The following is a 25,356-nucleotide window of genomic DNA, read 5'->3' on the forward strand; positions in this document are numbered from 1 at the left end:
GAATTCCCAAGGGTGGCCAAGGCCTAAGACTTTCACTTTTCTCATTACAAATCTTTTTCTAATGGTTCCCAACCTGTTTGGTTACCTGTAACAGTTTATCAGATTAAGGGTGGGATTTTCAGAAGCATTTAGTATTGGCCTGTGGTTGCTCCCACTGCAATCAATGGTGAAACTAAATGACTTCATTAGGAGCAGAGTTAGGCCAATGCTAGCAATTGCCACCTAAGACCTGAGCTGTATTTAACAGACCTGGCTGCCTCCCATTCAGTTGAGCTTTCTGTAACCCAGGATGGAGCTTCCAAGACAATGGTGTATTTGGAAAAGTCCCATGACTGGAGTTTAGTGCAGCAGAAGCTCTTGTATGACTTAGATCATGCTCATAGTTTAGAAGCAGGCAGCACACACACCAGGGCCTAGTAGTGCAAATGAAGCATCAAAATAAAAAGTTGCACCTGAGAAAACTGTTCCCTGGAACGTGCAACTGTATCAATCAATTCCACATATTTTTGCTATCTTTAATCCATCAGTATACTACCTCTTGCCTCTAGTAACACTGTGAATAAAGCCCTCCTGTATCAGAATTATTTGGTGTTTAGTAACTGCTCTCTCCATGCTGTACAAAATGGTATTACTGTATCACTGGCCACGAGTACCAGAAATAAAACATCACTCTCTGGGTTTTGTTAACGTTTATTGTGAGAATGTCTGTGCTGTAATGACTGCAGAGTCCTGCGCCGATCCGTTTGGCCCTGATGTGGAGCGTGCAGAGTTAGAAGAGGGTTAAGCCGGATCCCCTAGAACCCAATTGCACTGATTTCTGGGGGCAGGGTCGGGCCCCACATCCACATTAACTACAGACCAAAAGGCAGCCCCAAACTAGTCAATGTGCAGCGGGCTTTGGGACGCAGCAGCACGTGCCACCTGGACCCCGGAGGGGGGATCACCTTATCGGGGTGCCACATCCTGCCCCTCCTCCAGAGCGGGGCCTGCCCACAGCGATGAAAGGCGACAGACGCGGAGCTCTCACCGCACCAGCTGGGGGTGGAGGGATGCGGGAAGGTCCCAGTGCAGGAACGGAGGGGATGTAGGGGTTGTACTCTGTAGGGGTTTACCAGCTGTACTCAGCCTGCACCGGTGACCGCACCACCGGCCGGGGAAAGAAAACGGCCTGGACACTGCGGGGAAAGCCACGTGTGTTCTTGACAGCCCGTTCGAGCGAGGCCGAGAAGAGCGCGCATGCGCACAACTCGCCCGATGGTAGGCCAGGAGCCGAAGTAGGCGAGGCGTGGGAATGCGTTTGCGCAGCATTGTTCTCCGCGCTAAAACCGTCGGAGGGCTACATCGCCCTGCGCCTGCGCAGTGCTGTTCCTGAGGGCTCGCTGGGCAGGGCACAAGAGGGGGCGAGGCCTGGCGCCTGCGCAGTGCTGTGGCCGGCAGCGCGAGCGTCCCTGGTGAAGGGCTAGTGTGGTGTGGTGTGTGTCAGCGTCTCGTTCGCTGCCTGCGGCACCATGGCCAGCTACAGCGTGGAGGAGCGCGCCAACCCCAACAGCCTGGAGTACCGGCTCTTCTTCAGTGAGTGCGCGGGGCAGGGCGGCGGGCGGGGATCCCGCCCGGGGGTCGCGAGGCGGCATAGCGTCCCGCTTGGGGGCAGCCTCCCGCCCGTGGCCGCCCCCTCTCCTCCGGGGGGCTGGGCTGGGCCCCGCTGACCATATCCTGGCGGAGCTGCCTTGGCACCCCCGCCCCTAGCCGGCCCGGCTGCCGGGCGGGTTAAAGTCTGAGCGCGGCGCAGGTGGGGCTGGCCAAGGTGCCTGCTGCTGTCGCTGCAAACTAATCCCGTAATTGGCTTTTCTCTGCTTCCTGCTCCACCCAGACCTGTCCCCGGGGGAGCGACCTTTAGCCTGGCCGGGCTGCTTAGGGTGGTAACCTGGGGCGCTGGCTTAGGCGGCACCCCGCTCCCAGGGCTCAGCCTGGCACTGGCCGGGTGCAGGGGCTGGTGGGAATGGGGTCACCCATCGTGCAGGGCAGCAACGAAAGCGCTGCTACGTGTCTCGAGCAGCAGTCCTGCCAAAGTCAGCTCGCCTGGGGCAAATATTCTCCTCGTGTACTTTTTTTTAAACATAGAAGGGGTAAAAGTGAAAATCTGGGGGGAGGGAGGTATCGTCCACATTTAAATGGATGGGAGAACAGAAAGATCATGGGGGAAACTGTAGTTGCTTGTAGGACCACGTCCTTGAGATTAGTCTTAAAGGTGCCACAGGACCCTCTGTTGCTTTTTACAGATTCAGACTAACACAGCTACCCCTCTGATACTTGGTCCCTGAGATTGTTCATCATGCACCGATCAGCTCTTCAAAATCCTTCTTTGAAGCCCTAGTTGTTCCCTCAGTGAAGTGGCTACTTCCTCTTATTCTTGACATGACATGTCAAACTGACACCTCTGCTAATGCAATGCAATATTCTCTGCCTACATCTCCTAAATCTTCTGCCTGACTACAGAGAGAGAAGTAGTTCCCAATTGTACCCACTCCTAACTTGTGATAGCTCTCAAGTAAGAACTTGTGCTGGGGGTGAAGGTGAGAACAAAATTGACGCTCTGAGTATTGCATCATCTATTTGGCTTCCTAAGTAGGTGGCTTTCCATGGCTAGGAGTAAAACTGGCCACAAATAACAGACCTGCTCTGTTCCACTTTACCAGAAGAAAATGCTTGACTTAGTACAATGTTCCCAACTCAATTTTCTGAAGGGAGATAGTAGCTAAGAATCCTAGCCGGCTTCTCTAATTTAGCCATTTAAGTGACTAATCTCTTAATGGCTGTCTTAACTGAGATTATGAAACATTTTGTATCCAACACAATCTTTCTAGGAAAGTGATAATCTAGTACTGTATTGTTTAGTAGGAAGACTTAATATCTAATATTGACCTGCTAGGATTTGAAATTTATTCCATAGAGAAAAAGCAAATACTCTGTCCATTACACTACAAAATCTCTGGGTGATACTAATTTGAAATACACCGGTATGAATAAAAGAACCCTTCCATACTTTCCGACTCATGCAATAGGAGCATGAGAGAAAATGGGGTGGGGAGTTAAAATGAGTATTGCTCAGTCAACAGTAGAAATAGCTGTCTGTTTCACATTGTCTGCATGGGAATGATCAGATTTCAAAAGTCTTACTCTATTGAGAGGGAACCAAACAACAACCTGGTGACTCTCTTAATCTTGAGGGCAACTAGCAAAATAACTCATTTATGCTGGAATAAGTAGGTCTGTAGAAAATACCAGACAACCTACAAACTGAAATTGTTAATTCTCAGATCCCTCAAAGTTCTGTTCTACGCAGCTGTAATAGCAGCACTCTTGCTGTCGTGGCTTTAAATACCAGCTGCAATTTTAAATATGAACTGTACCAGAGTGTGTGAGAGAGCAGAATGTCTACACAGCGTAGAGTGAACTTTCCAGTCCTGGTCTACACTACTACTTTATTTTTGTAGTTTTGCGAACCATTTTGTTTCAGTTTATCGTACATCAAAGATAATAGCCACTTTCTCTGAGCACTCTGATTGAGCTTTAAATTGGTTACTAGCAGGCCTGGGCAGGATAGTCTTGCAAAGATCCTGAAAGAGTGCTGGGCTTGCTGAGCATAGGATTCTGGCTTCATTCCCACTCATACTCTGTCCCGTTATCTGCTAGCTGGGGCAGAAAACAGCTCAGACTTATGCCCCTGCCCCCCGGAAAATTGGTGCAGCAGTGCTAGAAGGGGGTGGAAATGTATGATAATTGTAACCTCATGAATGAGGTTAGCCAATCTTAACTAGCTAGTAGCCTTCAACAATTAATCCTAAAACATGCTGTGGAAAGGCCCTTTGCATGTGCCATATATATTGAAACCACTTTGACTTGCTGGGTGACCTATAGCACTTGGGGGGAGGAGGGAGAGTACAGGTCTTGCTTATTAAAAAGGCTTCTGTATGTAGTTATTAGGGGAGCTTTTAGGATACAGCTCCAAGACAAATTACATCTGCAGGCTAAATAAACCTTGTGGTGGTCTTAAAGTGAATCTAGACCACTTCCTATAAGATCTGGATGTTATTTGCTGCCCTTCTTCCAGCCAGTGTTTGACAATTATCGATATTTATATAATCTTGTGACAGATACAGTCACCTCCATAGGTGTCATTTGACCATTTCCCGTGCCATTTCCCCCACAGATTCTCTAATGTGCCATGTACTTCCATTAGTCCAGGTATCTTTGTCTAACTACTTGAGGGTATTGTACACCTGTGAGATCAACTCCTCCTTAGAGTTTGAAATAGAATGTTTCTATCTGTTGGTTCTTTTAAACTGCGCTGAGATTAGGGAGATAAACACAGCAGCATAATCATGCCTTACTTGGAGAAGGTATGTCTTGTTACTTCCTTCATGTAGTCACAACCCTCTATTTAAAAATAAAAATCCTTTAAAATATTATTTGTGCAAATATTAAGGTGAGCTCTGCAAACTAGTGATGGCTGTTTTTTAATAAATCTTCTCTTGTGCTGTATTTCTGGAGGAAACATGGGGAGTTTTATAAGACCTCTGTTGCAGTAATGGAACTGTAACTAAGGCTGTGTCTACACTACTGCGATAAGTCGACCTACGCTACGCAACTCCAGCTACGTGAGTTGCGACGTACCTTAGGTCGAGTTACCGCGGGGCCTATACCACAGGGGCCGACGGGAGAGACTCTCCTGTTGACGTACCTTACTCTTCTCATTGGGGGTAGAGTACAGGGGGTCAACTGGAGAGCGATCTGCTGTTGATTTGGTGGGTCTTCACTAGACCTGCTAAATCGACTGCCAGTGGATCAATCTCAGAGTGTAGACCTGCCCAAAGTAACACTACATCTCTGACACTAGCTTCACCGTTACTATTTCAGGACACAGTCAACATCTTCTAAGCTAGGCATTTGAATAAAGCCAACTTTATAGCCGTAGTAGTTTTTTATTAAATTGTTTTCATTGGTGCTAATTCATCTTTATTTACTAGCTTAATATGTTGTTCTTTCAGAAAATGATAAAGGAGAATACATTTCACCATTCCATGATATTCCAATATATCCGGTTGCTGGCAAGGTAATGTATATAGCTATATTAAGCAGGTTCTTAGCTACCCACTATGAGAACTTACTTATTAGAAATCTATTCCCTCCAGATAGTATTGGTTTCTCCTTTCAGTGCATCTGTGTGGTAAATAACTATGCAACATAAACTATGACGGTAGTTGGCCTCTGGCCAAACAGTGCAACTGCAATCTCTCTGATTGAGCAAACTGGATTAGGTGGAATCTTACATCATGCTCTTCTTTTCTCTGGTGATAAGGGAAATTCAGTACAAACTTAGTTGTAAAATGTACCTTGGAACTAGTAAATAACTTCTGGTGCCAAGCCACTGAGGCAACTTTATTAACTTAGACATGTGAAATAATATTGTTACTAGTCTTATTAACTGGAAATGGTTGGCTTCATGGATGGGAGCTACAAAAAAATGTATACTCTTCTAAGAATGCTAATGCAGAAGAATTTGAAAAGTGATGGCTTAGGCCCTAATACTGTGATCAGCTCCCTGTGAGCAGAATCCTTATGTAAAGCTCCACTGAAATTGTATGTCTTCATTGTATCGTTCTGAAGCGCTGCTTAGTTTTGGGGCTAAATTCATAGCAGTATTAGGGCTGCTTTGTGTCACTTTCCCAATGAAGATCTGTCATAATTCCAGTTTAACCAGCTACTAAAGTAACCTCCCAGTGTATGGTCAAATCCTCAGGTTGCACAGAACCACTGCAGTAGCTCCTATAAAACTATCCTGCTCTGAGAGGAGTGTGGCTGAGGAATCCCTGCATTCTCTATGATCCATGGGTGCCGTAACAAGACTTTAGGGTTGTTGGCAGCTCCTGCAACTTAAAATGGTGGCTCCAACTTGCTCTCAAGGTCTGGCCCAACTGCACTTTTTCTGCACACCCCACCCTTAACTTTTTTGAATGGCAGCTCAGGAGCTTGGGAATGATTTGTTGTGTGGAAGGAATTTTTCATTGTATTTCCCCTCCCCTCCCCTCCCCCTCGAAATAAGGGTTTTTTAGTACCTCTTCTGGTAATTTTGTCCAAACATTGTTCTAGTTCAGAATTGGCAAAGCTTGTGCTGTGGTGATGGGAGTAGTGTAAGACTCTCGTCAATTACATCTGGAGAACTGACCTTTTTTAAAGTCTCTCAAGCCCCTTGAGCTGCTGTGGTACTTCCACTGACATCCATGAGAGTGCTGAATATGGGTCAAACTCTGTAGCAGAGTTGAAGGTATTTCTGGACTCCGCATTTCAAAATGATTTTTGACAAATTGTGAAATGGCATCAAGTTATGCAATGTCAATACTTGATCAAGATGTTGGCTTCAAATACAAATCTGTGTCACAGGGATGTCTCTTTCCCCTTCCCTCTTTTTTTAAACTCATTCCTCCTCCTCCCCCCTCATGTACTATTTCTAATCTCCTATTATGCAAAGTAATTTGTGGAGGTCAGTCTTACAAAGAGGACCTATAGATGGGAGTAGGGTTGTCTGTGCTGCCTTAACTACTTTTTGTAAAGAGCTGGCTGGGTCATATGCTATTTTCATTTCCACTTGCTATTAGTATTAAAATGTATAGTTTTAAAAAATAGATGAATTATCTGTTAAGATGTTGCACATGCTAAAATAAAAAGCTCAGGCTATGCACCAGTCTTTGGCACCCTCAGCATTCCTTCTTCCTCAGTCTAGGAAAGGCAGTTCTCTGCTATTTCAGTGGACCACCGCATATACACATCAAAACCTCAAGTTTAATAAAGGGAAGCTGGAAAACTGTGTCTGAATACAGCCAGTGAAAGCTGCCCAACCTCTCCTTAGATTGTTGTGTTCTGCCTATGGACTTCTTCTCCATGAAAATTTCCTCTGACATATGGTTTGAGGAAGTAGTGCGCATTTGCGGGGAGTGGGTTAGTATAACCGCATTCTGAGGGTGGTAAGAGAAGAGGCAAGAGCCCAGATGATCAGGCAGGTGCATGGTTTGCTAGCTAGTGCTTGCTTTTTACAGTAAACCTTCCTGTTAAAAATATCTTTTCTGACTTATCAGAATTATACCAGTAAAGTAGATACAGACAAACATTTTGGAAGTATTCAATCTATTGACCGGGGAGTTATTGATATAAAGGGAAGATGGGTTGAAACAAAAACTTTTAAGTTTCCAGTAGAGTGTGCAAGACCTCATATGAGCAGAACCAAGATACTTTCAAGACCAACTCCTATGTGGTGTGTAAGTTTATGTATAACTTGGGGAGGGTGTTAAGGGGCAGCATTTAGCTGGGTTATAGGGAGAAGACACTTTAAGTTAAGGCCACTCACAAAGAACCATATGCCAAATGTGATGGAGAGCAGAGTCGGCTCGCCCATCAACTTGTGAAAAAGCAATTTCCAAAAACACATTTCTGGAATGTAACTTAAACTAATAAAATACAACGAAAGTTATACTCTCATTCTCTCCAATCTTTCTTGAACTACTTAAAAACAAAAATTGGAGCAGGGGGGTGGGTGTCTATGGAGCAGTGCCTATCAGCTTCAGGATTTGGAGTATTACCCGCTAACTGCCAATCTCAGATTGATAAGCAAGCAGCACACTACATCAGTGTCTGGGAGTGTGCGTACAAAAAGTCACTGGAGAGAAACCAGTGTGATTAATGTTGTACACAACTACACAATGCAGTGTTGACTGTGTTACTTTTCTTTGTATTGCAGGGCTATCTCAGGGAACTTTCCTGGTTACTCTGCTGGTTCGGTAGCTGCTTTGTTAGGGAGTCCAGCTTAGGGCAAAAGGTTACATTACACTGTCTCTAGCTCTTAATCCTGGTATTTTTAAGCTCTTGAGAGGATTGTAAAGTGTTTTTCAGTCTAAGATTTGAGATGTGCTAAACCTATCTGTACATGGGCCTAATATTCAAATGTGAATTCACACTATCTTAATGTAGGTATCAGAGTAGCAGCCGTGTTAGTCTGTATCCGCAAAAAGAACAGGAGTACTTGTGGCACCTTAGAGACTAACAAATTTATTAGAGCATCTAATAAATAAATAAATTTGTTAGTCTCTAAGGTGCCACAAGTACTCCTGTTCTTTTATCTTAATGTATTAATCATGCCTTCTAAACCATGTCAAACTCATCCACTTAATTTCCCAAATATGAACTAGCTTCTACATATACACAAGTTTCCAGAAGTTGCCTTTTCTTGAATTTAGCTAATACCCTTCAACCTCCTCTCCCTCCCTTCAAAAGTTATGTTTATTTCCATACACTTAAGCACTGATTTAACAATCACACCTTCCCTACTCTGTTCTGATCCACTGCATTTTCCACACTAATGGATCTTTCTCTCTCCCTCCTTTAATAGAGCAATGCACAAACACTACTGGAGCTCTGAACCCAGAGAAAAGAGCCCCTAATATTGAAAGAGTAGGTGTAGTAAACTGAAACTGGAGAACATGTAACATTGACTGCAAACCATCAGTCATCCAACTATGGTGAAATGCAGGTGCAAGGGATTTAGCATCTCTGATATAACTGTTCTGAAACACTAATGCTGCTTAACCTGAGGATTAGATAAACCAATGGTTGATATGGAGCCAGGAGCTGCAGGTGCTCAGCACTTTGAGGGGGAAAAAAACAAGCCAATCTTATTTGTGGAGGAGGCCTTCTTTTGTATCTTAAAAAAAAAAAACAACTCTGACCTCTGGAGGAAGAAATGACTACTATGGGACTTTCAGAAAAAGTACTCTGTGTTCGTCTAATTCTCTTCTTGGTGGAAGTTTCTTGCCAAGTCCCACCCATAGTCTCAGTACTACAAGAGACCATTCTATACAGTAGAACCTCAGAGTTACAAACTGACTGGTCAACCACACACCTCATTTGGAACCAGAAGTATGTAATCAGGCAGCAAGAGACCCCCTCCTCCCCTCCCCCCAAAAAGCAAATACAGTATAGTACTGTGTTGAACTATTTTTTAAGGAAAAGTTTAAAAAAATTTTTTTGACAAGGTAAGGAAACTGTTTCTGTGCTTGTTTCATTTAAATTGAGGTGGTTAAAGCAGAATTTTTTTCTGCATAATAAAAAGTTTCAAAGCTATATTAAGCCAACTTTTGAAAGAACAAGCATAACGTTTTGTTCAGTGTTACGAACAACATCCATTCCTGAGGTGCTCATAACTCTGAGGTTATACTGTATTCCTGACACTCCTTGCACGTACTCCATTAAATGTGCCTGAGCTATAGATAGGCATTCTACATCGCAGTAATACAAACTCCACCCTGACTAAAAAAAACAACTAGCGATCTCTGAGATGTTCTGACCATTGTCCCTTCCACTATAAAGATGGCCCATCAGAAGCATTTTTTCTTAGAACTGCCTCAATTATATTCATCCTGCAAATGAAAAATGAAACCTTTTAGTGTCATGGATGTGCTTATGCTTTCTTTGGTCTCCATTTTGTTTCTCACTAGAAACTCACGTGAGATACTTCTTGCTATATGTTTAATAAAAAACAATTTTAAACTGGTATACTAGTGTCATGGGTTATGTTGCTGAAAAGATGCCTGTTATACCAATAGTGTAAAAATACCCACTGTCAAAATATAACGTACCCTTAATGCTGGGCTTGCACGGAGGAGGAACTTTAGTATGAATGTTGAACACTTTACTGTTGACACTTAAAATCCTGCTGCTCAGTCAGTTATCAAGATATAACAAAATTCTCACTTGTTGGACACAGCAAAATGTGTTAGAACTTCAAAAAACTTGCTGCTTTTGATTAGTTTGTGCTTCCTTTAGAATATGGGGGTGTACTTCTCATTTCAGAGAGATTTTGCTGATCATCTTCTTGCTCGTTTCAGAATGTGTTCAACATGATTGTGGAAGTACCTCGATGGACAAATGCAAAGATGGAGGTAAGTGGAAGATAAAATCCATAACTGAAGGTCTGGCTGCTTCTAGTTCTTAAATCTCTGGCACTGCTGAATTCTGTGTGGCTTTTTTGAAAGAAAAAAAGTAGTTTAATGTAGTACAACACATTGTTCTAGAACAAGCAGAAGAAAGCCACGTTAACAGATCTAAATGTAAAACTTTGGTAACTAGCTTTATTATGTATTAATACTGAAGTAAGCAAAATATAAAACTTAATGCTCTGACCAGTGTTGATGTCTCAGTTTAGGTATAACAGTTGCAAAGCACACTTGACTGTATAAAAAGAAATTGCAGAGTATGACCAGTTTTCATAAAACTTAAATCAAAGTTCTACTGTCATTAACTGCTAAATGAACTAGTAACATTGTAATAGTTGGCCAGGATCACTCCTGTGTGAGGTGCAGCCTTCAGTCCAAGTCCCAGGTGTTGGTGGAACTTTAAGACTCTTGCTTGAAGCCCCAGATGCCTAGCGGAAGAGACTTTCTCCAGGAAAGGGATTAGTTTGGTCCATACTTCTTGGGTACTGGAATGGCTGCAGGCTATATAACCATAATTTGAGAAGTATGGGTTTGGGTATTAGGAGGAATCGTATATTTTGGAGGGCTTCCACATTCCAGCTTATCTGAATACCTCCCTCAGGAGTAGCCTTCCCTTTATCTCTGGCCCCTGACTAGTTGGATCACTGAGGGAGAGCCTGTATCCTAATAGCTACAATCTGTAATGTATCTTAATCTCCAAGTAAGGGTCTCATTCCAAATAGGACTGGTTTGGATATCATTTTAAGCAACTCTTCCAGAGGCAAAATTTACCCATGATGTCTATAGTATTTATTTTTACTGGCGAACCCAGGCCAAGACTTTCTATGAAAAAGAGGGGAAAAAGCCTCTAGGCATATTTTGGCATTTGCCTGTGTGACCAAACTTTCAAAGGTACTGAATCCAACAGCTTTTGTTGGCTTTGAAGGGAATTGATGGGTTCTCAGCACCCTTACATAAGCAGTCAGGTTTTCAGATTAGATTCAGATTTCTAATTTTGAACATTTGGGACCAGGGAAATTAAATGGTCATTGTTTTAGTTAGGTAAAATACATGCAGGTAACTACATTTGTCTGTTTCAGATTGCAACAAAGGATCCTCTAAACCCAATTAAACAAGATGTGAAGAAAGGAAAGCTGCGTTATGTTGCTAATGTATTTCCTCACAAGGGCTATATCTGGAATTACGGTGCTATCCCACAGGTATTGTATTGTACATATCTTTTTCTTGCGGTGGAAACTAGATACTAGCCACACAAACATATTTATGTATTTTAAAAAAATGTGAATGCTACTATGCTAAGAAAACAAGATTTGCTTAATCTATTCAGACTGAAACTGAAATAGCAAATGCTAATGAGGGGAAATATTAGTCAGTAGTGACACTGACAGAATCTCAAGAGGAAGGTAAGTATGCAAATCATGTTGTAAACAAGCTAACAAAAATATAAACTTGCAGCAAAATACCAACGTAGAATAAAACTGGCTTTATACCAGTAATAAAATGTCAGTTGTTAAGCTACAAGGACCCCTACCACCTACCAATTCAGTTGAACAGCACTCTTCAGAAATTAGTAGTAGGTCGATACTCTTAACTGAAGAATGTTGCTACATAAGAATGAATGTTTTAGATATTTGGTAAGTACTCTCTGATGGGAGTGATTCTGTGCCCATGTGTAAGTGTCAGACCCCTGTTGCTTCATCTAATGGTCTGACTTGGATTTCAGTTCCCAGACAAATTCTTCTTAAAAGCAGCCTGTCAGGAGATCCTACACTCAGTTGTGTACAGACAATGAAAAATCATGAAGAGAGTCATTAATGTGTACATTACTTGAAAATGCTTTAGGATCCTATGGCTAATTATACTAAAATCACCTTAGACAAGATGCATTATTAATACTTGCATTCTACTGGGCTTCACATTTGTAATTTGAACAGTCCCGGCCTTTTCTAGAAATAGGCTTTCTATTTCGTGTAAATAAACTAGGTTTTTAGTTAATGTTGTAGCTAACAAAACACATTGTATGGCAACCTGTACAGAATGGATCTCTTCCATACCCTTCTCTGAACTTTGTCCACACACTGCCCTTAAATTCAAACAAATTTTCCATCTTCAAAGAAATGGGTGGACAAATTTGGCTGCCTGCCTGCAAGCATAAAGATGTAAATAATGCCGTTACAAATTCCTTATTTTAAAAGGACTATCTTAACACTGATCTTACTTGTCTCTTAATTATCCTGCTAACCTTCTGTATCCTCCCCTTTGACCTAGGAGGAAGTCAGGTCAGTTCTGATAACGAGAAGTAGTTGAAAAAAAATAGTCAGAGGAAATGAGCTTGCAGCTTATCCTGATCTAGAAATCCCAGATCCATGGACAAAGTAAACAGGCTATCTTAAAATTGATAAAGTGTAAACAAATGTAAAAAGTGAAAACTTCCTAACCAGCAATCAGAACTGACTTTCTTCCCACTGAAACCCAATGGAGAAACATTCCATCTTAATTAAGCTTCTTCACTAGAAAACTGCTGCCTGCATGAAAAACTCAGTCATCCATTCATGTAAACTTTGAATCTCCGGGATTCTCCTCTAGTTTAAAAATCTCTTTCTCATACGTAGACATGGGAACATCCAGGACATAAAGATGAAAATACTGGCTACTATGGAGATAATGATCCAATTGATGTGTGTGAAATTGGAAGCAAGGTAATGTGCTATCTTACAAAGGATGTTTATTTCTTAGAACTGTAATCTGTTAAATTAACTGACTCCAGAGACTACTTAACTTCTACTTCTGGGTCTTTTATTAAGAACTTGGCTTCTCTTAATGCTGCCACAGAGACTTCTGGTGCTGAAATGTAATGAATCTTAATTCCCCAAATTCATGTTATTCAGGCAAAAGTTCAAGGTAATGGCTACCCAGAGGTGTGATTTACATTAGTTTCCAGCCATTCAGTCTTTTGTATTGATCCTCTTACTGAACTTGTTTTGAATGTTAACTTTTTACTGAATTGTAATTTGTCTTATGTTGCACATCTCATAGCACATTGGTAGAGATAATTAATACATTTTATGTAATTAGGTGTGCTCAAGAGGAGAAGTAATTAAAGTGAAAGTTCTGGGCACACTGGCACTGATTGATGAGGGGGAGACAGACTGGAAAGTAATAGCAATCAATATTGAAGACCCTGAAGCAGCCAACTATAACAGTAAGTAGCAAGGAGGAAGGCATTGTTTTGGCTTTTTACTTACCCAACTGGCGGTTTTGAACAGAATGTTCCTTCATACTAGAAAAATCTGCATTTAAAATCCATAGAGCTAGATTTTAGCCAGCGTCTGCATAGGGCCTTGGCAAAGCAAGGTGAACACAACCCCCTTTTTCACTCCTATCCTGCTTCCTGTGCCAAGGGATCTACATATTCCTAGAAGTAGTGCTGGCCTAGGCAGCAGAAGGGTGCACTGGATCAGCACAGTACTTTATCACCTCTGCTGGTAGAGGTCGCTTGGAAGCTTCCAGTGGGAGCTGGTTACCCTTGTGCAGGCAAAACCCTGAGGGAAGGTGAGAGTGGAAACTCCGCTGAGGGTGAATTGCATACACAGCACTTATAAGATTTTGCTGGCACAATTTGCACCTCTGAGTAACAGCTGACTTGATCAGGTCCATACAGCTAAGTGAGCATGAGGTATCTGACAAAACACATCTAAGTTCTCCACTCAAGTTTCTCCTGACTAAACGTCAGAATTCCTTCTGCCCCTTCTCCCCTGAAAATCAGAAAAGATTCCAGTAAAATAACTTGGGCTAATCTGACCTATTAAAGGTTATCAATAAACTATCTTTGGAAAAATAACTCTTCTATGCTTTTGACAGGTGGATATACTGTGAGGATCAACCATCCTCAAATCTGACTTCTTGCTCTCTCAAATGAACTTGTTTCTTGGCTTTTTAGCATAAACTTGGGCAGGGAGGTAAATCTTGTTCTTCTCAGATATCTAAAATCCACTCTATCTTAAATTGACTTATAGCAGCATAGCCAAACTTGTCCCTAACAAATGACTTCTCATGAGAGCTAGGCATACACTGTCTAGGAGATGTTTCAGGTCTTGTACTGTAGCCAACAATCATAATGCTTATTTTCCTCAGTAGTGCCAGACTCAAAGGTGGTCTGGACAAAAGAATATTATACGTATTGCATAGACTAGTTTAAGACTGCACCTATTTGCATGATAAAGAAGAGTTTTTTTTCCCCCCCTCCTGTTAGATATTGATGATGTCAGAAAGATGAAACCTGGATACCTAGAAGCTACAGTGGATTGGTTTAGAAGGTACAAGGTACCTGATGGGAAGCCAGAAAACCAGTTTGCATTTAATGGAGAATTTAAAGACCGGGTAATGTAACCGCTTCTTCATTATCTGTAGAACCAATCTGATTGTCCAAAAAGCACATTACAGTTGAGGAACAATAGTCTGTACATTAAGAGTGAGGCACATATTGCATACTTAAATGCTAGTGTGACTGCAAAACTGAAGTTTCACTTGAAAACCTAAGCCACTTGACTAAGCTTTATTTTATCTACAGTAATAGAAATCACTGATTTATATCCCTTCTAGCTCTCTCCAACCCCATCTTCATTTTGCTTGCTCGCAGAAACCTTACATCCTAAGGTGCAATGCACCTGTTGAACACCTCCAGCTGTTGGAAACCACACATAAAATAGGTGTATCCCTCTACAGGAGGATCACTCCAGAACACTGGATCTTCTGGCATACAACCAGCACAGTAACTCCCATGCCTTTCTATTGGCATGTAGAGCTTAGCCAGAACAAAAGGGGCATGACTGGGGCTTCCCTCTATCTCACTGATCTTTTCCTTTTCCTCCCTCCCCCACCTTCGTCTTGGCCTGTTAGAGCCCCCTAGCGGGTGATAAAAGCACACAGGTAGCCCATGAAGACTGGGTGGTGAGCTTGTGTACGTACCTTTCTCCTTCAGACGTGTTGTCCTAATTTGCTATAGCCAAGGAGCTGACTTACTTCTTCTAAGTTACTGTATGGTCGTACATATATTCCAAAATTCTTACCGATTTCCTCAGGGTGTAAGGGTTTTGTTTTGATAGCATCCCTCTTTCCAATTATTTCTAACTAGCGAAACAAGAATTTTAAAAAATAATCTTTTAACCATATTCACTAAGCATTTCACTTGTCTTTGTCTATAACCATTGCATTACTAGTTTCACTTTCTGGATCATATGCTAGAAAAGGATTCCTGTGTGTCAGGCTACACATGAGTCTAAAAAATACAGTATTTTGAATTTAAATGTTTGTGTAAAAGAAAAATTTTTGCCTAAAAATTATTTGGAAATGTCCCCTTCCTTTAAATATTCAGTAAATGTTTCCAAAAACTGACCACTGTCTCGGCTCCTCTACATAGCTATAGTTATCTTTTCCTGTCCCACCCATCCTCTTAGATACAAAGTACGGCAACATCTAAGAGTTTGCTTAAACTAGGGTTGGAGGATAGAGGTTAGGTCAGGTTAAGCCAACAATGTTAGCAAACATCAACCTATTTCACTAACATAGACGCTCTGTTAGTGAGAGGGGAAAATGGCCTTATGGTAAAGGTACTGGACTGAGATCAGAGTTCAGTTCCTCTGTGTGCCATACACCTACTATGTGGCCTTCAGCATCTTGATTCCATCTTAAAATAGAAATTTTATAATCCCCCATTTTGTCTGTGAAGGTGTTTGGGGCAAGCACTGTGTCTTACTAGGAATCCGTACAGTACCCAGCACAAAGGGGCCCTAATCTTACTTAGCAGCTCAAGCTGTTACTATAATACTAATAGTGACAGAGGGCAAAATAATAGTAGAGATACTTAGTCGTTTATAGCAAGAAAATTTGCTCTTCTAAAATATCTACTGTAAACATTAGGCTCTGCCGGTTCCTATCTAAATGACAGAATGGGGGATCATTAGAGTATTTGCCAGTAATATGGAATTTTTTTTTTTTTTTTTAATTTTAGGACTTTGCAATTAACATCATCAAAAGCACTCATGAACACTGGACAGCTCTAGTATTTAAAAAAACAGATGGAGGAGAAATCAATTGGTAGGTTACAACTCCTCTGTTACACTGCTTTTTTATTAAAAATTCTCAGCAAATGGGAGTAAACAGAAGAAGTCTTTATTAGGGGTTTAAAAAGGGCTCCAGAGGTGATCCCGGGAATTACAGGCCTGTAAGCCTGACTTCAGTACCGGGCAGACTGGTTGAAACTATAATCAAGAACAGTATTGTCAGACATAGATCAGTGGTCTTTTTTGATCGCGGACCCCATCAGTAAAAAATTTTTGAGCACACACCCCCTGCTGCGCCGAAGCCAAAAAGAACCCCTCAGACTCCCACCCAAACTGCCGAAGCAAAAAAAAAAACAAAAAAAACCCCTGCTCTTCCCGCCGCGCACCCCCAAGGATCCTCTTGCGTGCACCCCACTTTGGAGACAACTGATATAGATGAACATAATTTGTGGAGGAAGAGGCAACATGGTTTTAGTAAAGGGAAATCATGCCTCACCAATCTATTAGAATTCTTTGAGGGGGGTCAACAAGCATGTGGACCAAGGGGATCCAGTGGATATAGTGTACTTAGATTTTCAGAGAACCTTTGACAAGCATGGGGCGGGGGTCGCTAGCTGGAGGATTCTCTGCGACTTGAAGTCCTTAAATCACAGGATTTGGGGACTTCAACAGCTGAGTTAAGGGAAAGGGGGTGGGTCAGCTTTTGTGGCCTGCATCATGCGGGAGGTCAGACTAGACGATCATAAAGGTCCCTTCTGACCTTAAAGTCTGAGTCCCTCACCAAAGGCTCTTATGCAAAGTAAGCTGCCACAGAATAAGAGGGAAGTGTTCTCATGGACTGGTAACTGGTTAAAAGATAGGAAACAAAGGGTAGGTATAAATGGCCAGTTTTCAGAATGAAGAGAGGTAAATAGTGGTGTCCCCCAGGGGTCTGTTCTGGGACCAGTCCTATTCAACATATTCATAAATGATCTGGAAAAAGGGGTAAACAGTGAGGTGGCAAAATTTGCAGATGATACAAAATTACTAAAGATAGTTAAGATCCAGGCAGACTGCAAAGAGCTACAAAAGGATCTCTCAAAACTGGGTGACCGGGCAACAAAATGGCAGATGAAATTGCATTTATCAACATTAAAAGTAATGCACATTGGAAAACATAATCCAATAAACTATACATATAAAATGCTGGGGTCTAAATTAGCTGTGACCACTCAAGAAAAAGATCTTGGAGCCATAGTGGATAGTTCTCTGAAAACATCCACTCAATGTGCAGTGGCAGTCAAACAAGCGAACAGAATGCTGGGAATAATTAAGAAAGAGATAGATAATAGGACAGAAAATATCATATTGCCTCTATATAAATCCATCGTATGCCCACATCTTGAATACTGTGTGCAGATGTGATCGCCCATCTCAAAAAAGATTCATTGGAATTGGAAAAGGTTCAGAAAAGAGCAACAAAAATGATTAGGGGTATGGAACGGCTTCTGCATGAGGAGAGATTAATAAGACTGAGACTTTTCAGCTTGGAAAAGAGACGGCTAAGAGGAGAGATGATTAAGGTTTATAAAATCATGACTGGTATAGAGAAGGTAGATAAGGAAGTGTTGTATACTACTACTCCTAACACAAGAACTAGAGGTCGCCAAATGAAATTAATAGGCAGTAGGTTTAAAACAAATAAAAGGAAATATTTCTTCACACAGCGCAGTCAGCCTGTGGAACTCCTTGCCAGAGGATGTTGTGAAGGCCAAGACCATAACAGGGTTCAAAAAAGAACTAGATAAATTAATGGAGGATAAGTCCATCAATGGCTATTAGCCAAGATGGGCAGGAATGGTGTCCTTAGCTTCTATTTGCCAGAAACTGGGAATGAGCGACAGGGGATGGATCACTTGATGATTACCTGTTTTGTTCATTCCCTCTGGGGCACCTGGCACTGGCCACTGTCAGAAGACAGGATACTGGGCTAGATGGACCTTCAGTCTGACCCAGTAAGGCCGTTCTTATGTTACCCTAGTGTTAGCAACTTACTCTGTAGCTTGTTCAAAAACTGAGCCTTCAGCCTGTTTTTTTTTTTTTTAAATGGGCAACCTTAACACCTTTAATGCTGTTGTCTAATACTTTTGGGGAAAGAACTTCGCTCTCACGATTCACCTTTCTCTTCTAGTGCAAATACAACTGTGTCAAACAGCTCCTTTTGTATTAGTCAAGAATCTGCTAAAGCTACTGTGGAAGCAGTAAGTACAAATAGATTTGGGTATCTTTATTTTTTAATAACACCTGGTGTCTGTGATTATAAAGAAAAGACCAAAGGAGTTTAGGCGGTACACTAAAAAAACACTTTTTCCCTGTAGGAGCAGCTTGTTGTACTGGCTAAAATCACTCTGGATGGCCAAACTAAGCATGAACTTTTTAGTAAGCAGAGGTGCATGGGTGTACAGAAACTCAAACACCTTTTTCAGGGTTTCTACTTGCCCGACTCATCTGGGGATGGAATCTCTCTTGAAACATTGTTCTACCTGGAGCAAAGTACTTTTTTTTTGTATCAACTCATGTAAATGACTTGAAGTTAAAATGTATAAAGAACTTTTTGAAAATTAATACCCAAGACATAACATGAGCTTCAGTTTTTAAAGTATAGGCTATGCTTTGCCATCAGAATGCATGATATTTGCAACGGAATGACTCCCAAAGGACTCCTTTCTGATTCCTTGAATATTTCCTGTCAAATGCATTGTCTGACATCTAATGTGTACTGCATTAATCAAAACTTCTTAATAGGTGAGGAATTCAGGTACTTCAGAATATTTGGCTATACCTGTAAGTCTGGAGTTCCACAATATTTGGCAATTTCTAATAGAAGTGATGCAAAAAATTGTGAATGGATAGGTAATGAAAAAAATCCTTTCGATGTTAAAATAATTCTGATCAGAAGCAGAGGCCAGTTATAAATAGATGAAGAAATAAACCTGTTTAACTTACTCTGGTTTCTAAAAGTGTCATGTTATAGCTGTGTCAGAACTACCTGGTAAAATTCTGAGGCTAGAACACTTCATTAGGTTGTGGACTGGAATTGTCACCAGCCACAATACTTTTCCGTCTTATCACTAGGAAAGCAAATACTCCTTGGGAAATATTAAACCTTGAATCCAAAACTAATTCTAAATGTCCTTTGCTCTTGTTTTTTTGGAATCCAGTATTGGGACATAAAATAGCTATGGCTGCAGAAAGACAATAGCCTATTATCTCCTTGCCTTTGTAGAAGTAGATACGCCTAGTGCAGAATGCCACCAAAAAATAGCTGGCTTGATTACTTCCATATTATCTAGAAGCTGTGCTGATTTACAGAATACTGACAATATATAGCTGTGTTCTTCATCACCCATAGTTCTCCAATATTGGTGGTATGAATCTCTCCATATTCATATAGTCTGGATTTTAAATCTAGTTTAGTAAAGAGAGGGCTTTGTGAACACCCAGAAGCACAGCAGTCTCCAGATCTTAATAGATTCCATAATCATAAGCCATTAATGCACTTCTTACTTATCAGGTACCACCTTGTGGAACTGCCAATACAATACCACCTGAAGGTAAGCCTTAAAACCTACATCTCATTCCAAAGTGACTTTAAGAAGTGTTAAGAGATATTCTATAGGAAAATATTTGCAGTCAATTTTTAAGTATGGTAACATTTTTTTAAAAGCATTGGAAATAAACTAAAAGCTTTATTTAGAACTCTAGATTTTGTAAGTAACACTGTTTAAAAATGTCTGAACAACTTTTCCACTGTGTTAACTCCTAATTTTGTACATGTGAAGATGCTGCAGCAACTGCTGTTTGAATAGCTTTAACAAGAAGAGAGGAAGGAATACTGAGATTAGTAGGTTTCTTGAGCTTTAGGAAAGGCACTCCAGAGGACTGAAAGCATAGTGAATGCAGCAGAACGCACACCTCTCTACTTTATGCAAAAAAAAAAAAAAAGTGAAAGGGGAAGATTTTACAGTAGTAGTGTAACATATATTCATTAATAGTGCGATGTATAAGTGAACTGAAAAAAGAGGCTTGATTTCACACCCCCAGGAGCCAGAAGTAACAAAAACCAGACAAGTTGCCAGAACAGCAATACTCTCTCTTGTCAGTTTCTAAAGCATTTGTTACTGTGTGACTGGTTCATTAAAGATACAAGCATATTCAATGAGGCAAAAGCATTTTTAAACTTGTAATTGGATATTCCTAGTAACATTAAATGGGTTCACTGATTGATGCCAGTACTGAAGCAGCTGTCACAACTATAAGCATTCTTTGGTCATCCATCTTTTTTTTTTTTCTATATATGACGCTATAACATGTCTGTAATCTTAGAATCTTGAGGCTGCTAGCACCAATGCAGTCCTATAGTAAGTCTGTTACTAAAACCTTTTCACAGATTGCCTTACTTCAGGAGTTGTGGGATCATAACTATGTAATAAAGAGAGATGCCTGAAATGAGCTGCCATCTTGAAGCCCCATCACCCCATAAAGGGATCAGTCTCCACAAAAAACTTTTTTGGGGGTAATGCTCCCAACTCCATGGCTCAGGATTCATTGAAATCTAAGAGCCCTTTTTGCACCTTTGTCTAATCAGTGGGTAATCAAAATGGCTGCCTTGTTGCCAAGGAAGGTCTAGTGTAGTAATTAAGTTCTAAAGTAACAAGTATGAAGTTTGCTTAAGAAGGGGGAAACACAGATTAAACTTTCTTGTTAACAAACGGCTTGGCTACACTTGCAGATGTAGAGCGCTGGGAGTTAAAATCAGCCTTCAGAGACAGCAGCAGGGAAAACACTGCCGTGTGTTTACACTGTCAGCTGCAAGCGCAGTGGCATGGCCCCATTAGCAGCTCTTGCAACGCCACAGTGCATTGTGGTTGCTATCCCAGCGTGCAACTGACTGCAGTGTGCTTTTTCAAATGGGGGGTGTGTGTGGAGTGTGACGGAGTGTATTGTGTGTATGTGGGGGGCGGAGAGTGTCAGCATGCTGTCTTGTAAGTTCAGATGGCAGCAGACCCTCACCCCGATGCACAAAAGCCTCAGCAGCAGCAGCATTCCACAGTAATGGTTTGCTTTGTGTCCTGGAGCAGATACGCATGCCGGCTGTCAGAAACGGAGCTTTGAAAGGGGATACTTGCATGTCTGCAGCCGAGTTCTAAACAATGACCAAAGTGGCCACCTGACTTCAGGGGATTATGGGATGTTTCTGGAGGCCAATCACAGCGCAGTAATGCAACATGTCCTCCACACTGACACCCGGGGCATCTCACCCAGGGTGCAGCAAGCTTTATGCTTCTTGTGGAGGTGGATTACCAGGAGGGCTCCAGCTGCAGAGTCCAGGAGCTCTAAGTGCTTTGCCTGTGGACACCTCAGGAGTTAGGGTGCCTGGGGCTGATTTAAAGCACTCTAACTTGCAAGTGTAGCCAGGCCCTTAGTTTGGAGAGAGTACTAGTGTGATAAATGAAGTGGGGGTAGCTCCCTTTGATGGACAGCCAGCCAGCTAGCTGTGAAATTCATCTTGGTGGCTGTTCTTTACTTGCTTTACCTGTAAAGGGTTAAAAAGTCCCCCAGTAAAGAAAAAAAGTGGGCACCTGACCAAAAGAGCCAATGGGAAGGCTAGAACTTTTTAAAATTGGGAAAGAAACTTTCCCTTTGTCTGTTGGTCTCTCTGGGCTGAAGAGATAGGGCAGCAGGAATACTGTGTAAAGTTTGAACCAGATATAAAAATCATCAAATCATATCTAGAACTACTTTTAACAACCCAAATATGTAAGTAAATTAGAAATGTTTAGGAAGACGCAATTAGGTTTTTTTTTTCTGTTTTTTTTTTTTTTTTTTTTTTTAAGGCTTGTGAACTTCTCTGTGCTAACCCAGATGCTTTTGTTTGCTTATAACCTTTAAGGTAACCCCCAAGAAAGCTGTTTTGGGTGTTTAATTTAAGTTTCTTTCCCAATTTAAAAAAGTTCTAGCCTTTCTATTGGCTCTTTTGTTCAAGTGCCCACTTTTTTTCTTTACCTGGGGGACTTTTTAACCCTTTACAGGTAAAGCAAGTAGAGAACAGCTACCAAGAGGGATTTTACAGCTAACTGGCTGGCTGGGTGTCCATCAAAGGGAGCTGCTACCTCCTCTCTCACCCCCTCTCGCCTTTTCATTTATCACAGCTAGTCAGGAACTCTTCTGGAATTTTTAAGTATTTAGTACTGCCCTAGAGCTTGTGCAGAATGCTTGATCTGCACTATTGTGTAAAAACATTAAAGTACAGTGACTGCAAACATCAGGGTGGCTTAGCTAATTTTAAGGCTGTATTGTTACTGTTCTAATTGCTTCTCTACTTAGCAATACTGATAAAATGCCAAAAAGAGTCTTGCTCCCATTCTAGTTAATAGCAAAGCTTCCACTGACTGCAGTGGGAGCAGAAGCAGTTTCAAAATCACATTTGACAGTCCAGGGTTGAGGAAATTTAGTAAAGTTTGAAAGAATTGGTTGGTAAGTAACTCCTAATAGCCTCAGGCAGATAACACTGGGTCCACAAACTCTTCTGTAGAAATATTAATGGTCTGTGGGGTCCTGGAGAATTTGAACTAAATGTACAATGATAACTGAATTTAAACCTTTTTTTCTCTTCTCCCCCCACCCCTTTTCTGACTACAGTGGACAAGTGGTTCTATGACCAGAAAAATTAAGACCTAAAGGTTGAAATGCCTACATTTCTCCTACCAGGAAGCCCTAAGTTGGGGGTGGGGAGGAACGAGAAATACTAGCTTACAGTTCCAGAGGAAAAAATGGTCTTATCCTAGGTAACTTATTATAACAGAATTGCATATCTACCAATGATGTCATGTTCAAGATGTACCAAAGACATGTGGAGACTAAAAGCAATCATTTTGTAAAAGAGCAGCTTCACGTGTCTTAATATGTATCTTTATACATCACGACAATAGTTGTTCAACTCAATTGTGTACAGAATACTTGATGGGTGTTCACTGTATGTTAGTACGAAATAAAAATTATTTTGCTGAAATTCATTCTGTGGATTCCTGTCTCCTCCTCCTCTCCCCTCCCAGTATTCTGTCTAAACACAAAGCTAGTCTGCTGAATCAAATAAGCCTTTAAAAACAAATTTCTTCTATCAAGAGACAAAGACTGTATATGTTCATCTTGTGCTTCACATCACAAAGATTCTGTGGAGGAGGGACCTGACTCTTAATTTCAGTGATTGTACAAATGTGGTGTCTCTGCTTGAAAAATGCAAATACCTAGACACTCAGGTTAGCAGGACTCAACTGCCATGGCAGTTTTTAATTACAAACCACTTACTCCTGTGCATCAGCTAGACCTTAAAGCACAGAAACCTTTGCTTGAGTATATTAACTTACACAAATTTAAACAATTCTAAGTGCTGTTGTTGCAAGTAATTTAATATTACTAAAACTGAACAGTTAGCAGAAAATTCTATTTACTTCATACCGGGGTGGATACAAACTGATTAAAAAAAAAAAAATCTAACCTGATTTAAACACATTTTGATACTCTTTTATTTAAATAGAGGTTTGTTTGTTTTTAAATAAACCTATTTAAAATTCTGAAACTGACAACCTATGTTAAGATTTAAACCAGGGGTCTCAAAATCAATTTACCTTAGGGCCAGTGCCAGTCCTCAAATCCTACCAGTGAGCCAATGTCATTCATGCTGCCCAGAACCCACCCCCCAAAAACTCTGCCCCCCCCACCTGCCTAAGGCTCTGGGACAGAGTTTGGGTGGGGGAGTATCAGAGGGGTAGCCTTGTTAGTCTGGATCTGTAACAAGCAACAGAGTCCTGTGGCACCTTATAGATTAACAGACGTATTGGAGCATAAGCTTTCGTGGGTGAATACCCACTTCATCAGACGTATGGGTGGGGTAGGAGGTCTGCATAGGGGATTGGGGTGCAGACTCTGGGAGGGAGTTTGGGTGCAGAAGGGGTGAGAGGTTGGGCTCTGGGAGGGAGCTTGGGTGGGGGAGGGGATCTGGGATGCAGGCTTTGGGATGGAGTCTGGGGGCTGGGGATGGGGTGCAGACTGGGAGGGGGTATGTAGAGAGGGGGTGGAGGGTGCCACTTACGTGGGGCTCCAAGGCAGGGTGGGCCAGGGGGCCTCCACAAGCTTCAGCTCCCAGCCACCGCCCCCACAGCATCCCATTGGCCTGCCCCTGGGCTGCAGGGAGGGGCCAGCAGTCACTGGAGTGAGCAGGCAGATGTACTGCCTGGGCTCCTGAGGGGGGAGTGCCCTGGGGTGGCAGGTGGGACCACAGAAGAGACCCGGCCCCAAAACTGCTGGAGCCCTACAGGCCATATTGGGGAGGCTTGTGAGCCGCAGATGGCCTGCGGGCCGGGAGTTTGAGACCACTGGTTTAAACTATTAAAATATTTATAGATACTTAGCAATACATTTTTGTGGCTAAACTTTTTTTAAAAAGTCAAACCTCTGAACTGGTGGCTAAGTACTTGGAACCAGAGTTTGAAGTACTAAATCAATGTTTGATGGCAGGAGCTTCTGCAACTGCAGAGAGATTGTCTCTTTGGTTTATTCAACTAGCTCAGCTCAATGACTAGTTTATTGCCTCCTTAACTTTGAATGGGGGAGTTGAAAGTGCAGAAAACCTTGTTTTCCTATTCCCATCTCTGAATAAAAACTAGTGTGAGGAGGAGATTTACTAGTTCTAAAATCTTGAAGGACATTGTTTCCAGTCACCATCAGTTCAATACACTAACTATAAATAATATTTCCTTTGTTTTTAATAAATCACTTAGTTTTATATGCAAAGCCTATTTTGATTACTTTCTTCTTATGTATCAGCACATTTAAGAATTGTAACTAATAAACAGTTTTAAAATGCTGTTTTATGCATTTAATTGAATTTGAGTTTTCATCCAAACAAAGTTTGACACAAATCTTGTAGTAAAAATGAATCAATCCTTTTCTAAAATAATAAAAATGTAAATTAAGAATCTGAATACATTTTAAGCTATGTAATTGCTTAATATATGTATATAGAGTGTATTCTCCAGGTTAGCAAAAAGAAGCAGAAAATAGTGTTAAGACTAGATTTAGTTGTAAATCCAATACATTGTAATTGTTACCATTAATTTTTGCATTTTACTTTTTAAAAAAATCTTTAAATCACACACATAATCTGATTTAAATAAAAATATTTAAATCAGTCCACCCTGCTTTATAAACTT

General features: G+C 41.3%; 1 protein-coding gene across 1 annotated transcript; it reads left to right on the forward strand.

The window, feature by feature from the left end:
* Window positions 1–1,405: 1,405 nt before the first annotated feature.
* Window positions 1,406–23,623, forward strand: PPA1 (inorganic pyrophosphatase 1). The gene is made up of 11 exons (XM_034775044.1): window positions 1,406–1,572; window positions 5,049–5,113; window positions 9,936–9,989; window positions 11,123–11,242; window positions 12,656–12,742; window positions 13,119–13,245; window positions 14,296–14,423; window positions 16,054–16,139; window positions 18,276–18,345; window positions 19,659–19,698; window positions 22,787–23,623. The coding sequence occupies exons 1-11, from the start codon at window positions 1,509–1,511 to the stop codon at window positions 22,816–22,818; spliced, it is 873 nt and encodes a 290-aa protein (XP_034630935.1). The 5' UTR covers window positions 1,406–1,508; the 3' UTR covers window positions 22,819–23,623.
* Window positions 23,624–25,356: the final 1,733 nt, after the last annotated feature.

The sequence above is a fragment of the Trachemys scripta genome, chromosome 7 (assembly GCF_013100865.1).
Source record: "Trachemys scripta elegans isolate TJP31775 chromosome 7, CAS_Tse_1.0, whole genome shotgun sequence".
NCBI lineage: Eukaryota > Metazoa > Chordata > Testudines > Emydidae > Trachemys > Trachemys scripta.